General features: G+C 37.7%; 1 protein-coding gene across 1 annotated transcript; it reads left to right on the plus strand.

The window, feature by feature from the left end:
• Positions 1 to 13,318: 13,318 nt before the first annotated feature.
• Positions 13,319 to 14,331, plus strand: LOC138349908 (putative uncharacterized protein DDB_G0290521). Its single transcript, XM_069299899.1, has 3 exons — positions 13,319 to 13,323; positions 13,686 to 13,831; positions 13,973 to 14,331. Exons 1-3 carry the CDS (start codon positions 13,319 to 13,321, stop codon positions 14,329 to 14,331), a joined length of 510 nt encoding a protein of 169 aa, XP_069156000.1.
• The last annotated feature ends 3,865 nt before the right edge of the window (positions 14,332 to 18,196 follow it).

Consider the following 18,196-nt stretch of genomic DNA (forward strand, 5'->3'; position numbering starts at 1 on the left):
TGGGAAGTAGAAGGACTCCCAGAACCCCATCCAGGTACAATCCAGGTACAACACTCCCTCCCATGTCCTCTCACTCTTCCTACTCCTCCCTCTATTTGTGTCTCAACCGCTCTCCATCCCTATCCTTCTATATGTGTGTTATCCTATTGTTTTAACTCCTCCACTTCCTCTCTCCCTTCCCTCACCCCTCCTTCCTCCTTTTATCTCCCTCCCTCCCTCCCTCCTGACGGGGCTGATGGGTCCTGAAAGACCAGTGTGAGGGACATGCATGTTCTGCCACTCGACGTCTTAAGAAAATAAAAAGTAAAAAATAAGATTTCGAGTTTTAAGCTTATTAATACATGAAAATCTTGGGTTGATTTTTGCTTTATAGTAAAGTTCGCCATTGTGACTTACCATCTTGCTTGAAAGGATATATATATATATATATGTCGTACCTAATAGCCAGAACGCACTTCTCAACCTACTATGCAAGGCCCGATTTGCTTAATAAGCCAAGTTTTCATGAATTAATTGTTTTTCGACTACCTAACCTACCTAACCTAACCTAACCTAACTTTTTCGGCTACCTAACCAAACCTAACCTTTAAAGATAGGTTAGGTTAGGTTAGGTAGGGTTGGTTAGGTTCGGTCATATATCTAGGTTAATTTTAACTCCAATAAAAAAAAAATGACCTCATACATAATGAAATGGGTAGCTTTATCATTTCATAAGAAAAAAATTAGAAAAAATATATTAATTCAGGAAAACTTGGCTTATTGGGCAAATCGGGCCTTGAATAGTAGGCCAAAAAGTGAGTTCTGGCTACTAGGTACGATATATATATATATATATATATATATATATATATATATATATATATATATATATATATATGTCGTACCTAGTAGCCAGAACTCACTTTTTGGCCTACTATTCAAGGCCCGATTTGCCTAATAAGCCAAGTTTTCATGAATTAATTGTTTTTCGACTACCTAACCTACCTAACCTAACCTAACCTAACTTTTTCGGCTACCTAACCAAACCTAACCTATAAAGATAGGTTAGGTTAGGTTAGGTAGGGTTGGTTAGGTTCGGTCATATATCTACGTTAATTTTAACTCCAATAAAAAAAAATTGACCTCATACATAATGAAATGGGTAGCTTTATCATTTCATAAGAACAAAATTAGAAAAAATATATTAATTCAGGAAGACTTGGCTTATTAGGCAAATCGGGCCTTGAATAGTAGGCCAAAAAGTGAGTTCTGGCTACTAGGTACGACATATATATATATATATATATATATATATATATATATATATATATATATATATATATATATATATATATATATATGTCGTACCTAGTAGCCAGAACGCACTTCTCAGCCTACTATGCAAGGCACAATTTGCCTAATAATCCAAGTTTTCATGAATTAATGTTTTTTCAACTACCTAACCTACCTAACCTAACCTAACCTACCTTTTTTCGGCTACCTAACCTAACCTAACCTATAAAGATAGGTTCGGTTAGGTTAGGTTAGGTAGGGTTGGTTAGGTTCGGTCATATATCTACGTTAATTTTAACTTCAATAAAAAAAATTGACTTCATACATAATGAAATGGGTAGCTTTATCATTTCATAAGAAAAATATTTGAGAAAATATATTAATTCAGGAAAACTTGGCTTATTAGACAAATCGGGCCTTGCATAGTAGGCTGAGAAGTGCGTTCTGGCTACTAGGTACGACATATATATATATATATATATATATATATATATATATATATATATATATTAGTATATTTTGGTAGCAGTCTTTCCTGTAGACATATATTATTAAATATGACCGAAAAAGTAAGATTAATAATTCTAACACGAATTTTCTCAATCTTTCGTACATTACGCTTCACTGTTGGAGGTAAATCAAAAATCACTTCTCCAAAATTCATTTTTATTTCTAGTCTGACGCGACACGGGCGCGTTTCGTAAAACTTATTACATTTTCAAAGACTTCACAAATACACAACTGATTAGAACGTATCTCTGATTTTATATCTACATTTGAGTGAGGTGGGAAGGGTGATGTGGCATTAACACAAGACAGAACAGGAGGGGATATTAATAGGGTATTAAAAGTATCAACACAAGACAGAACAGAAACAATGGGTATTGAATAGAAGTGTTTGTAGAAAGCCTATTGGTCCATATTTCTTGATGCTTCTATATTGGAGCGGAGTCTTGAGGTGGGTAGAATATAGTTGTGCAATAATTGGCTGTTGATTGCTGGTGTTGACTTCTTGATGTGTAGTGCCTCGCAAACGTCAAGCCGCCTGCTATCGCTGTATCTATCGATGATTTCTGTGTTGTTTACTAGGATTTCTCTGGCGATGGTTTGGTTATGGGAAGAGATTATATGTTCCTTAATGGAGCCCTGTTGCTTATGCATCGTTAAACGCCTAGAAAGAGATGTTGTTGTCTTGCCTATATACTGGGTTTTTTGGAGCTTACAGTCCTTACTGGGGACTGTAAGCTCCAAAAAACCCAGTATATAGGCAAGACAACAACATCTCTTTCTAGGCGTTTAACGATGCATAAGCAACAGGGCTCCATTAAGGAACATATAATCTCTTCCCATAACCAAACCATCGCCAGAGAAATCCTAGTAAACAACACAGAAATCATCGATAGATACAGCGATAGCAGGCGGCTTGACGTTTGCGAGGCACTACACATCAAGAAGTCAACACCAGCAATCAACAGCCAATTATTGCACAACTATATTCTACCCACCTCAAGACTCCGCTCCAATATAGAAGCATCAAGAAATATGGACCAATAGGCTTTCTACAAACACTTCTATTCAATACCCATTGTTTCTGTTCTGTCTTGTGTTGATACTTTTAATACCCTATTAATATCCCCTCCTGTTCTGTCTTGTGTTAATGCCACATCACCCTTCCCACCTCACTCAAATGTAGATATAAAATCAGAGATACGTTCTAATCAGTTGTGTATTTGTGAAGTCTTTGAAAATGTAATAAGTTTTACGAAACGCGCCCGTGTCGCGTCAGACTAGAAATAAAAATGAATTTTGGAGAAGTGATTTTTGATTTACCTCCAACAGTGAAGCGTAATGTACGAAAGATTGAGAAAATTCGTGTTAGAAATATTAATCTTACTTTTTCGGTCATATTTAATAACATATATATATATATATATATGTGTGTATATCACGAAAATAAACACGTGATTAAGAATGTGACAATGTCAGACCACGGAGGAGGAATGTGACCTTCTGAAGATGTATTTAATATACGAAAGTACTTAAGGAAATTTCCTGTTTCAATTTTCCTCCGTGGTCTGACATTGTCATATATATATATATATATATATATATATATATATATATATATATATATATATATATATATATATATATATATATATATATATATGTCGTACCTAGTAGCCAGAACGCACTTCTCAGCCTACTATGCAAGGCCAAATTTGCCTAATAAGCCAAGTTTTCCTGAATTAATATATTTTCTCGAATTTTTTTCTTATGAAATGATAAAGCTACCCATTTCATTATGTATGAGGTCAATTTTTTTTTATTGGAGTTAAAATTAACGTAGGTATATGACCGAACCTAACCAACCCTACCTAACCTAACCTAACCTATCTTTATAGGTTAGGTTAGGTTAGGTAGCCGAAAAAGTTAGGTTAGGTTAGGTTAGGTAGGTTAGGTAGTCGAAAAACAATTAATTCATGAAAACTTGGCTTATTAGGCAAATTTGGCCTTGCATAGTAGGCTGAGAAGTGCGTTCTGGCTACTAGGTACGACATATATATATATATATATATATATATATATATATATATATATATATATATATATATATATATATATATATGTCGTACCTAATAGCCAGAACGCACTTCTCAGCCTACTATTCAAGGCCCGATTTGCCTAATAAGCCAAGTTTTCATGAATTAATGTTTTTTCGTCTACCTAACCTACCTAATCTAACCTAACCTAGCTTTTTTTGGCTACCTAACCTAACCTTACCTATAAATATAGGTTAGGTTAGGTTAGGTAGGGTTGGTTAGGTTCGGTCATATATCTACGTTAATTTTAACTCCAATAAAAAAAAATGACCTCATACATAGAGAAAAGGGTTGCTTTATCATTTCATAAGAAAAAAATTATAGTAAATATATTAATTCAGGAAAACTTGGCTTATTAGGCAAATCGGGCCTTGAATAGTAGGCTGAGAAGTGAGTTCTGGCTACTAGGTACGACATATATATATATATATATATATATATATATATATATATATATATATATATATATATATATATATGTGTCGTACCTAGTAGCCAGAACTCACTTCTCAGCCTACTATTCAAGGCCCGATTTGCCTAATAAGCCAAGTTTTCCTGAATTAATATATTTACTATAATTTTTTTCTTATGAAATGATAAAGCTACACTTTTCACTATGTATGAGGTCAATTTTTTTTTATTGAAGTTAAAATTAACGTAGATATATGACCGAACCTAACCAACCCTACCTAACCTAACCTATATATATAGGTAAGGTTAGGTTAGGTAGCCAAAAAAAGCTCGGTTAGGTTAGGTTAGGTAGGTTAGGTAGACGAAAAAACATTAATTCATGAAAACTTGGCTTATTAGGCAAATCGGGCCTTGCATAGTAGGCTGAGAAGTGAGTTCTGGCTACTAGGTACGACATATATATATATATATATATATATATATATATATATATATATATATATATATATATATATATATATATATATATATATATATATATATATATATATGTCGTACCTAGTAGCCAGAACGCACTTCTCAGCCTACTATGCAAGGCCCGATTTGCCTAATAAGCCGAGTTTTCATGAATTAATTGTTTTTCATCAACCTAACCTACCTAACCTAACCTAACCTAACTTTTTTGGCTACCTAACCTAACCTAACCTATAAAGATAGGTTAGGTTAGGTTAGGTAGGGTTGGTTAGGCTCGGTCATATATCTACGTTAATTTTAACTCCAATAAAAAAAAATGACCTCATACATAATGAAATGGGTAGCTTTATCATTTCATAAGAAAAAAATTAGAGAAAATATATTAATTCAGGAAAATTTGGCTAATTAGGCAAATCGGGCCGAGCATAGTAGGCCAAAAAGTGCGTTCTGGCTAATAGGTACGACATATATATATATATATATATATATATATATATATATATATATATATATATATATATATATATATATATATATGTCGTACCTAATAGCCAGAACGCACTTCTCAGCCTACTATTCAAGGCCCGATTTGCCTAATAAGCCAAGTTTTCATGAATTAATGTTTTTTCGTCTACCTAACCTACCTAACCTAACCTAACCTAGCTTTTTTTGGCTACCTAACCTAACCTTACCTATATATATAGGTTAGGTTAGGTTAGGTAGGGTTGGTTAGGTTCGGTCATATATCTACGTTAATTTTAACTCCAATAAAAAAAAATTGACCTCATACATAGAGAAAAGGGTTGCTTTATCATTTCATAAGAAAAAAATTATAGTAAATATATTAATTCAGGAAAACTTGGCTTATTAGGCAAATCGGGCCTTGAATAGTAGGCTGAGAAGTGAGTTCTGGCTACTAGGTACGACATATATATATATATATATATATATATATATATATATATATATATATATATATATATATATATATATATATGTCGTACCTAGTAGCCAGAACGCACTTCTCAGCCTACTATGCAAGGCCTGATTTGCCTAATAAGCCAAGTTTTCACGAATTAATGTTTTTTCGACTACCTATCCTACCTAACCTAACCTAACCTAACTTTTTCTGCTACCTAACCGAACCTAACCTATAAAGATAGGTTAGGTTAGGTTAGGTAGGGTTGGTTAGGTTTGGTCATATATTTACGTTAATTTTAACTCCAATAAAAAAAAATTTACCTCATACATAATGAAATGGGTAGCTTTATCATTTCATAAGAAAAAAATTAGAGAAAATATATTAATTCAAGAAAACTTGGCTTATTAGGCAAATCAGGCCTTGCATAGTAGGCTGAAAAGTGCATTCTGGCTACTAGGTACGACATATATATATATATATATATATAATATATAATTATATAATCGTTGGTTCAAAATCGCATATCTCCGAAAGTTCTTCACCGATTGCTTTGATATTTTCATTCGCACCAGAGCGGGGTTTTATATACATATTATATTGTTGTAACGTCTGTGACGGAAAAAACATGCTTGTTTTGATAAACAGCGCCATCTGTTGGACGTAAGAGCGACGCACGCTGTTATCTCCCAAAGTTCTTCACTGATTGCTTTGAAATTCTGACACAACGTTTCATTGGAATATGCGCGTTTTTATATGCCTACTATATAGATGCTACACCTCTGAGAGTTAAAAACATAATTTAAAGAAAAAACAACGCCATCTGTTGAACGTAATAGCAAGACACACACGTTATATTAAATATGTTATGATTTCCCCTTCAATGCTTCTGATTAATAAATGGGATTTTCATAGAATTCGATTTATATTAATTTTTATTTAATTATTTTGTGTGACATTGTGTTGGAATTGAGCTCTGTTGTTTACCACACCGTTCATTTTGTAAGTATAAATATAGATGCCACACTTGTAAACTGTAAAAACATTCTTCTTTTTTTAAGAAACAGCGCCATCTGTTGCACGTAAGACCCATACACACTATAATAAATGTGTTACGATTCCATTTAAATCTTTCCGATTGCACTGACAAATTAAATTTTCATATATTTAGATTTATTTTCATTTTGATTTAGTTATTTTGTGTGATATTGCGTTGGAGTTTAGCTGTATTGTTTACCATTCCGTTCATTTCGTGAGTATAAGTACAGATGCCACACCCGTGACAGTAAAAACATGCATTATTGAAAAACAGCGCCATCTGTTGCACGTAAGAACAATTCACGCTTTACTAAATATGTTACGATTAGATTTCAATGTTTCCAATTTCATTGATGAATTGAATTTTCATAGAATTTTAATTATTTTCATTTTGATTTAATGTTTTTGTGACACTTCGTTGGAATTTAGCTTTGTTGTTTACTATACCGTTCATTTCATGAGTATAGTTTATTTTTTTATTTCTTCATTGTTTTTCATTTCGATTTTTTATTGTTTTTCTTATATTTCAGTGAAGGGAACATCAGTTTATTTGGGAATGCATCAGGCGAAGGAGTGGGGAATGGTGGGGAGGACGAGAGGACAGGGGAGTGGAGGATGGTGGGGACGAGGGAACAGGAGAGAGGAGAATGATAGGCAGGCCAGGGAGTGGGAGATGGAGGAGGGTACGAGGGGACTGTGGAGTGGGGAATGGTTAGAAGGACGAGGGGACGGTGGAGTGGGGAATGGTTAGAAGGATGAGGGGACGGTGGAGTGGGGTACGGTAGGGAGGACACAGGGATGGAAGAGGGAGGAAGTAGTGGGGAGGACGAGGGGACCGGGGAGGGATGATGGTGGGAAGGACTAGGAAACCAGGAGAAGTCTGCTGCGGCTCAGCAACGCACATGCGTTGCTGAGCCTGGGGAGGGGACACGCATCTGGTGATGAGGTAAAGTGCATCATGAGCATCGATGTCTTCAATCCTCTCATTCATCCTCCTCACGTCAGAGATTTTCTTACCAAGGACCTCGTCGATGGCATTCCCTCCAAGAGGAGCTCCTAGAGCTTCCATATATATATATATATATATATATATATATATATATATATATATATATATATATATATATATATATATATATATATATATATATATATATTTATATATATATTTATATAATAAATGTAATGGGGTCTCGGGACATAGCAACGGAAAGGAGAGCCTTAATACCCAAGCGAACACTGACAAACGGATCATTAACATCCAAGCGAACGCGGCACATATCAACATAGCGTAATTCTGATTCGCTGAGCTGATTAAAAACGCCTTTTCAAGCCATTTGGCTGATCACCACAGTAGAGCCGGCCCAGAGGAAATCACCAGCTGAACAATTAATATAATTAAGAGCAGCGGCAAGAGAGACTAATATCCAATTCTATTTACCGGGTTTGGCATTATGTTAAATATATCAGAGAGTAGGACGAAGCCTTACAAGGAACTGGACTCCATTAGGGAGGGATATTTTGAGCTATGGCAAAAAGTTTAATAAATATGGTTAAAATAACATTAAACATTTGTTAATCTCTTCACCTGTAATTTAACAGTATGTGTTATTAACCTGTGTTAATAGGAATGGAAGAGGAAATTAGGTGAAAATCGTGGGTGCTCATATTTATCCCGTTCTAAACCTGTTAATTGAGTTCAATTCCCCTCTAAACACATTCCAGACCCAAAGATCTTCGCTGGGTCTCCTGCTGCTTGCAATATATTAACGAAATCCTCCTCCTCCTCTGCTACCAAAAGAATGTGTCTAAATCTCTCTTAGTAATGCCTTCAGGTCAACTTGAAATACAGAGGGAACGTTTGTAAGGGAATGTTTTTGTGAGGGAACACGTTTTGTGTGAGGGAACACGTTTTGTGTGAGGGAACACGTTTTGTGTGAGGGAACACGTTTTGTGTGAGGGAACACGTTTTGTGTGAGGGAACACGTTTGTGTGAGGGAACACGTTTGTGTGAGGGAACACGTTTGTGTGAGGGAACACGTTTTGTGTGAGGGAACACGTTTGTGTGAGGGAACACGTTTTGTGTGAGGGAACACGTTTTGTGTGAGGGAACACGTTTGTGTGAGGGAACACGTTTGTGTGAGGGAACACGTTTGTGTGAGGGAACACGTTTTGTGTGAGGGAACACGTTTGTGTGAGGGAACACGTTTGTGTGAGGGAACACGTTTGTGTGAGGGAACACGTTTGTGTGAGGGAAACGTTTGCAGTCAGGGGGATCTTCTGGTGAATATGCAAACCTTGTAGATTGATTCAGTTTATATGTATAACAGTGATATTTATCACATGTTTTATACGTTTTTTAAAACAATGAATAAGATGTTTGTTTATTTTTTCTCTTCCTCGATTTACCACTCTCACACCAGTATACTTTGATAAGTATTATACCAATATTATCCTTCCTAATTTCGATTTGATTATTTACCGTGTTATTTTTGCCTTGATTACTTTCCCTATTGTTTTGCCATAAATATTTTCCTTAACAAATTTTGCTTTGAATTTTGCACTTACAAAATTTATAAGTTATACAAAATTTTGTACTTTGATTTTTTTTTTTAATATTTTCCTTGGTATAGTTTGTTTTGAATGTTTCTCTTTAAATTTTTGTGCTGAAAATTATCCTTTCTATTTTCGCTTTAAAAATTGTGCTTAATATTTTAACATTTTCCTTGCTAGTTTTGCCAAGAACCTATGTAGAGTTCCATTATTCTTTCCCTGTTAACCATACCTCATTCTTACCTAGTAGACTCTGAATTTTGTTAAATCATATGTATGTTGTGCAGCCAAGAATAGCGTCTTCCATAGTATGCTTTAATGAGAAACATTTTTTTACGATGCAGAAGCGAGAAAGGTCCTGATAGTGCAAATTAATCTTTATAGGATTTAATAACGAGGTGTGTCGCTAGGAATAACTATATTCCATAAGATATTGTAGCGAAATGTGTCGCTAGGATTCCTTAAGATTTTGTAGCGAGGTGTGTGTCCCCTGTTAAGAAATATTCCCAAGAAGGATGTAACGAGTGGTTTCGTTAGCGAGACAGATCCTTCTCACTCTTCCTCATCCCATTATGATCTAATTTGCATCCAGACCCAATCGGTTGCCGCGATACCAGACAGTGAAATTTTTTTGACTGTCTCGTTAATGGTATTGAATTTATCCCAATTTTTTTTTATCAGAATCTATTATAAAACCTCGTCTAAATAACTCTGCTGTTTATATGATTTGAAAAAAAATATGTCTTTCTCTGTATGCTGTATTTTAGTGTTAATATTTTGTCGATATGCAATATGTATAGTTTCTATCGAGAATGTGTTAGGTTTTTTATGAATTTTATCTATATACATTTTCTCTATATAAATTTTCAAACTGAAGGTCTTTTCTAAGTTTAGTATGCAATGTGGTGTTGAATATTGAGCAGATATAAAAAGCCTCACAAACCATGTATTCAGAAGTGATTCTCGATTACCCGAGTATCTATATGACCGAGCTTGAGTACATATTAAGTAAATCAATATGCAGTTAATATGTACTCAATATATCAATATGTATAATATCAATAAGTAATATGAGTACATCAAATTAGCATTGATTCAGAATCCACGGGATTTCAAACGGCATCCGAATAGATTAATAGAATTAAGGCGACATCCGGCCCCCTTTGACGTCAACCGGGTGACATCTGGTGAGGTCAGATAGTCAACACACGGGATACTCTAGAGGTAACTTGGAGCTTGCGTTGGCAGCCTGCACAAAGGCTCTGCCAGTTCAGGCCCCTCTACTGAAGGACTTTCCAGGTCTGGGTAGGTGAGCAGCCTATCAGATACCGGTGGTGAAGGCACTCCGTGGCACTATGGGTGGTGCCACGGAGTGACAGGGTGTTGTGGCACTCTGGCCTTGAGTCCCCCCCCCCTCTCTCTCTCTCTCTCTCTCTCTCTCTCTCTCTCTCTCTCTCTCTCTCTCTCTCTCTCTCTCTCTCTCTCTCTCTCTCTCTCTCTCTCTCTCTCTCTCTCTCTCTATGTTACTTTCCCCTCCCAAGTGCAATATAGTCATACTTACTTAGGATTTTCTCTCCATAAATACTGTTCCTAAAACAGTATTGACCCATAGCTGTCAATGTATAAAGTGCATTTATTGGTATTTTTTTTAAATGAAAGTGTAAAAGAAAAAATGAAGAATTGGAAGGACCTCTATTGTCACAATTCCAGGTTTTGGTTTCTGGCGTGTATGGCTCTATTGTGCTCGTGTGGCACTGGGCGGTTATCACCGGTGCCAACTACGGCTTTGATGTGAGGTGTGCCATCACCGGTGCTGCAGACGACGCTTGTGATCTCGCAGCCTGGTGTGGGTGGTTGGTGGTGGGTTGAGTGGTGGTGGATGTGGTGGTGTTGGATGTGGTGGTGTTGGATGTGGTGGTGGTGGATGTGGTGGTGTTGGGTGTGGTGGTGGTGGATGTGGTGGTGGGTATGGTATTGGCTGTTACCTAACAGTACTTATCAAATGTTGTCTTCCGGGGCGTGAGACCTAACTCCTTATATGTTCCCCCCAGGTTGTACCTGTTGCGGTGCAATTTAATATTTGTCGAATCTGGCCTTAAAGTTGAGGATGGAGGTGGCTTCCACAACTTCTTCCAGTTCAGTTTACTTGTTAACTACCCGGACTGGGTGTGAGTGCCGGTTCTTCTAATTTGGTGCTTCATCTTCCACCAGTGTCCTCTTGTTCTGCTTTCTCTCAATTTTGAAGAGATTAGCCTTGTCCTTAAATCTATTCGTTTAGTATCTTGTATGTTGTGATCATATTCCCTCTGTTCCTTCTCTCCTTTAGGCTTGTGAGATTTAGTTCCATTGGCCTGTTTTCGTAGCTTAACACTCTTAGCTCTGGGACCAATCTTGTTGCAAACCTTTGTGCGCTTCAAGATGCGGATTCCATCTCAATGATACATATTCTAGTTTTGGTCTAACAAATGTTGTGTAGATTGCCTTGAAGGTGTTCTGAATTAGGTTTCTAAATGACGTTCTTATATTTGTCAGCGTCCCATATGCCGCTGATGATATTATGTTATGTGAGCTTCCGGTGATAGTGTTGGTGGGTGTCGGATGTGTTGCTTCCACAACTTCGAGAATAAATATATACATACTTCTCTCTTTCTGATTCCTGTTGTTGCCTTCCTCTTATGGTGTAGATGCGCTTTGGTCTCCTCTTTTCCTTTCCCATCTTCATTACCTTACACTTGTTGGGATTGAATTCCAGCAACCATTTGTTTGACCAGACAAACAATTTGTTGTCAGAAAGTTCTCTCCAAATTGATTAGGAGCGTGCTTCTTCAATAACGAATTGTAAAATCATTTTCAATAGGAACACTATTGATTCTACTTTAATAAAGATTACAAAATCATGTAATTTGAACCTTAGCAGTGGTATATATAATTTAGATCTGTTTTTGATTGATCAGTTAAAGGACGATTTAAGTGTGATCATTGATACCAATTTATCTCACTAATATCTTATTAATATCCCATTATCTCATAAAAAAACATTGTACCTCACCTCACCTCTTTCCTGCCGATATATCCACATCCCTGAACTGTAAATCCTGGGCGACACCGCTCCTGTGCCAGGTAAGTCCACTATGGGCTCACCATAACCCGTGCTATTTGCCCCGCTCCTGTGTCAGGTAAGTTACGGGCTCACTATAGCCCGTGCTACTTGGAACCGGTAACCGAGTAGCTGAATTTATAACAATAACAACTATAAATCTTTACGGGCTATTCACGCCCGTGCCACCTCTTGGGTGGTTTAATCTTCCTCAATCAATCTGTAAATCCACACCTTGAAGAAGGAAATTCGACCAGACTACAAACTTCGGGGAAATGGGATAAGGCGACCAATCCTCTTGTAACACCCGGACATCTCCCCCCTAGACCGGCCGACTGTGGCCAGCCCTGTTGACTCCTGTGGCACTCAGCTGTAAGCAACGTGGGTGCCCCATCAATCCACCTGTCTGACTAGTGGATTGGATTGGTGCCACGGACCCCATCCCCTAGCCCGTGCTACTTGGAACTTTTGTTCCAGTGGCTAAATCTACAACAACAACAACAACTGTAAATCCATGCTTTTGAAGATGTATTATTAAATACAAAAGTACTTAAGGAAATTCTTGTCTTAATCCTTCCTTCGTGATCTGACACTGTCACATTGTTCATTCTTTACCCTTGAAGGACTCGATCCCGGGTAGCTAGAGCTCCATGCCCCTTGGCGAGTCCATTACTGTTACCACTAGGCCACACTGACCGTACAAAAGAATTTGAAGTCGTCTGACCCTTAACCCAATTCCCAACAGCTCCCGGTGACCATTTTGGGCACAGATATTTCATCAAATCCCTTCATCATGCTGGACCCACGTGAGTATCATTCGTGCGTCAAGCTTGACTACAGTCCCCCAAGATAACATGCATCAAAAAATAGTTTTCTGGTGCATATTTCACAATTCCCTTGTGTCGTAAGAGCCATCTTACGCTCTCCACAACATTGAAGCAGTGAGCAACGATGTCGTAAGATGGTAAACACGCTTTCTCCTACATCTAATGTTGTTGTTGTTTAAGATTCAGCTACTGTAGACAAAAAGTTTCAAGTAGCACGGGCTATGGCGAGCCCGTAGTGGACTTACCTGGCACAGGAGCGGGGTTGTAACTGTGCCTCCCCCCATCGATTGATTGATGAAGATTAAGCCACCCAAAAGGTGGCACGGGCATGAATAGCCCATAAGTGGTGGCCCTTTTGAGCCATTGCCAGTATCAAGAGCTGATACTGGAGATCTGTGAAGGTGCGACTGCACCCTGCGTGACGGGAGATGTCTCCCGTGTCCCCCGCATCTGAGACTCGATCCCCCTATATCCCGTCTTACCCCCGGCAGGTACTCGCTGGTGCGGGAGTCTGGAGACAGGTGGCACCGCTGGCAACTGGTGATCCGTCGCACGAGGGTGGAGGACCGCGGCCAGTACCGGTGTCAAGTAGCAACTCAACCTCCCTTGGTCCTGGTCGTCACCCTCAACGTCACAGGTAAGTGGTTGAGGCGTAGGAGGTCGTCACTCTAGAGGTGATTGGCAGGTAGGTGTGGTCGTCAAGATGTGGTCAAGAGTGTTGACGGCGTCACACCCACGGTAACCACAGCGCCTGGCGTCACACCCACGGTAACCACAGCGCCTGGCGTCACACCCACGGTAACCACAGCGCCTGGCGTCACACCCACGGTAACCACAGCGCCGGGCGTCACACCCACGGTAACCACAGCGCCGGGCGTCACACCCACGGTAACCACAGCGCCTGGCGTCACACCCACGGTAACCACAGCGCCGGGCGTCACACCCATGGTAACTACAGCACCGGGCGTCACACCCACAGTAATCACAGCACCGGGCGTCACACCCACAGTAACCACAGCGCCTGGCGTCGCACCCACAGTAACCACAGCGCCGGGCGTCACACCCACAGTAACCACAGCGCCTGGCGTCACACCCACAGTAACCACAGCGCCTCTTGTCACCCCCACGTTTCAATAATCCGTAATTATTTCCTGAGATGAGCACCAATATCTGGTCCGGATCCTTCTGATCTCACCAACTCATCCGAACAAATCTTTGAAACATAAAATTCGCATTTAATTATTCTCGCAGAAGTCAACTTTTCTCAGTTTGCAAAATAAAACAAAAATTAATACACACTGACAAATTTCACCAAAAATTTCACTGTAATATGTGGAGCAGGCAAGTTCAAGTTCAAGTATGTTTATTGAGATAAGCAATAAATACATCTCAAAGGGATAGAGTAGCTTAGGCTATTTCTACCCCCCCCCCCCCTGGAGCAGGCAATTCGAGGCGGTGTTAGGTATAAAAGCCCCCACCTATTGGATCTGTAACTTAATAACGAGGGAATGGAGCAATTCGTTGGCGCAAGCGCTCCCGGGAAGGAATAAGTCGTTCCCCCTGTCAAGTGATGTTCTCCTGACGCCTGTAGGGGGCAGCACCATGCAGGGCTCCCCGTATGGGTTTCATGTCCCGGAGGTGTCCGCGATGCTCAATGAAACGATTTAAAACTTAACTTATCCTAACCTAACCTAACCTAACCTAACCTAACAACCTAACCTAACTTAACCTAACTTAACCTAACCTAACTTAACCTAACCTAACTTAACCTTACATAACCTAATTTAACTTAACCTAACCTAACCTAACCTAACCTATTCTCTCCTGATTTAACCTAACTTAACCTAACCTAACTTAACCTAATCTAACCAAACCTATATTAACGACCTATAAATTTCTTCGTTTTGCTTATAATATTCCGGGTCTCGTTGGTCCTGTTGGGCCGGGCACGTTGTTTTCCTTTCACGGTTTATAAAGGTCCTCCTTCCCTAACGATGCAACCCACAACAGTTGTACCAGTCCCTGGGAAATATATTTTATTGCTAGGTTAACAGACGCATCAGGTGAAAGCAAATGGGTCCAACCATTCTCTCCAGCCCGGAACTAAGGTTACTCGATTGTGGCACAGTGGTAAAGCCCTCGCCCGGCGCTTGACGAGAGCTTTGGCCTGGGTTGGAATCCTGGCCGGGGAGGATTGACTGGGCGTCTGTCTTTAACTGTAGCCTCTGTTCACCCAGCAGTGAATGGTTACCTGGTTGATAAACGATTTGGCGGGTCGTATTCCGGGGAAAAGTAGGTTTAAAGACTTGCCCAATGCTATGCGTGCTAGTGGCTGTACAAGAATGTAACAACTCTTGTATATATATATATATATATATATATATATATATATATATATATATATATATATATATATATATATATATATATATATATATATATATATATATATATATATATATATATATATATATATATATATATATATATGTTGTACCTAGTAGCCAGAACGCACTTCTCGGCCTAATATGCTAGGCCCGATTTGCCGATTATTTAGACCATAATTTATTGACTTAGTTGTGATAGTTTAGGTTAGGTTAAGATAGGTTAGGTTAGGTTAGGTAGGGTTGGTTAGGTTCGGTCATATATCTACGTTAGTTTTAACTCAAATTTAAACAAATTAACTAATACATAATGAAATGGGCAGATTTATCATTTCATAAGAAAAAATTTGGAAAAATATATAAATTCAGGAAAACTTGGCTTATTGTTTGCTTGGCTTGCATAGTAGACCAAGTACGACGTTCTGACCACTAGGTACAACATATATATATATATATATATATATATATATATATATATATATATATATATATATATATATATATATATATATATATGTATATATATATGTGTGTATATCACGAAAATAAACACGTGATTAAGAATGTGACAATGTCAGACCACGGAGGAAAAATGAAACAGGAAATTTCCTTAAGTACTTTCGTATATTAAATACATCTTCAGAAGATGTATTTAATATACGAAAGTACTTAAGGAAATTTCCTGTTTCATTTTTCCTCCGTGGTCTGACATTGTCATATATATATATATATATATATATATATATATATATATATATATATATATATATATATATATATATATATATATATATATATATATATATGTCGTACCTAGTAGCCAGAACACACTTCTCAGCCTACTATGCAAGGCCCGATTTGCATAATAAGCCAAGTTTTCTTGAATTAATTGTTTTTCGGCAACCTAACCTACCTAACCTAACCTAACCTAACTTTTTAGGCTACCTAACCTAATCTAACCAATAAAGATAGGTTAGGTTAGGTTAGGTAGGGTTGGTTAGGTTCGGTCATATATCTACGTTAATTTTAACTCCAATAAAAAAAAAAATTGACCTCATACATAATGAAATGGGTAGCTTTATCATTTCATAAGAAAAAAATTAGAGAAAATATATTAATTTAGGAAAACTTGGCTTATTAGGCAAATCGGGCCTTGCATAGTAGGCCGAGAAGTGCGTTCTGGCTACTAGGTACGACATATGTATATATATATATATATATATATATATATATATATATATATATATATATATATATATATATATATATATATATATATATATATGCAAACAAGCCTGAATGGTCCCCAGGACAATATGCAACTGAAAACTCACACCCCAGAAGTGACTCGAACCCATACTGCCAGGAGCAGTATGATTTGATAAAATGAGGTGATTTGATAAAATGCTATGCCAAAGATTACCATCCGAGTGCCAGCAGGGAAGTGGGTCAAATAGCCTCGGCTATCACTTCCTTATGTCTGGTCGTGATGGTCAAGCGGATTAAGGCGTCCCTGTACATACCAGTTGCGTTGCTCCTGGCAGTATGGGTTCGAGTCACTTCTGGGGTGTGAGTTTTCAGTTATATATATATATATATATATATATATATATATATATATATATATATATATATATATATATATATATATATATATATATATATATAATGAACTCAAGTGTTTTTTTATTTTAGTTAATTTATTATGCATCCCATACCCATCCTGTGGGCGGTAGTGGAAAGGGTTACAGAGGCACATAATGGGCTCAGGGACTGAACCCTAAAATTCATTTTGCTAAGCAAGTTACAATCTTGATGAGCTAGTTACAAAACTCGGTATAAGTCGTCACATCCTCAATGGGTTTGAGATCGACCACGAGTACAGTTTCTAAATTAAGCAACTGACATATGTGGAGAGCTAGTGTCACAATTGATACGTTTGTCCTGCACACCGCTCCCCATCCAGTGGGCAGCGGTGGATAGGTTACAATCACTTCAGTTACAACCTACAGTTAGCAAACTGAAGTATATTTGGCTAAAATTTCTGGTTAGCAGGTAATTTTGAATGAAATATTTACACATCGAATTCAAGTGAATTTGGCATATTATTGAGAAGAAATGTTATTAAAAAGTTGCAGGAATGATGCAAGGGAGGGAGTGATAATCGATAACTGTGAATGACAATTAAAATAAGCATTAATCACGAGAACGATGTTCTTGAATTCATTAAATGATGTCTTGAAATGTTTACGTGTGTTTGTGATTGAAGAGGATTCCCACAATCGTATTTTATCGTTTTCTATGGTGCAGCAACGCTTGAATTTTAAGGGTGTCTATATTAAAGTTAACCTTTTTTTATTTATTTATAAAACCCGACACTAGTCTGTTAAGGGTTGACGGAGGAGATCCCTGTGAACACAATTAGACAAGAGACTCAACTACCACCAACACCATTGGCCGTACTAAGAATTACCTTAGCTAAGCTTTATTGGCCGTTCTAAGATTTACCTTAGCTAAGCTTTATTGGCCGTCCTAAGAATTACCTTAGCTAAGCTTTATTGGCCGTCCTAAGAATTACCTTAGCTAAGCTTTATTGGCCGTCCTAAGAATTACCTTAG

This window comes from Procambarus clarkii, chromosome 43 (genome assembly GCF_040958095.1).
Source record: "Procambarus clarkii isolate CNS0578487 chromosome 43, FALCON_Pclarkii_2.0, whole genome shotgun sequence".
Lineage (NCBI taxonomy): Eukaryota > Metazoa > Arthropoda > Malacostraca > Decapoda > Cambaridae > Procambarus > Procambarus clarkii.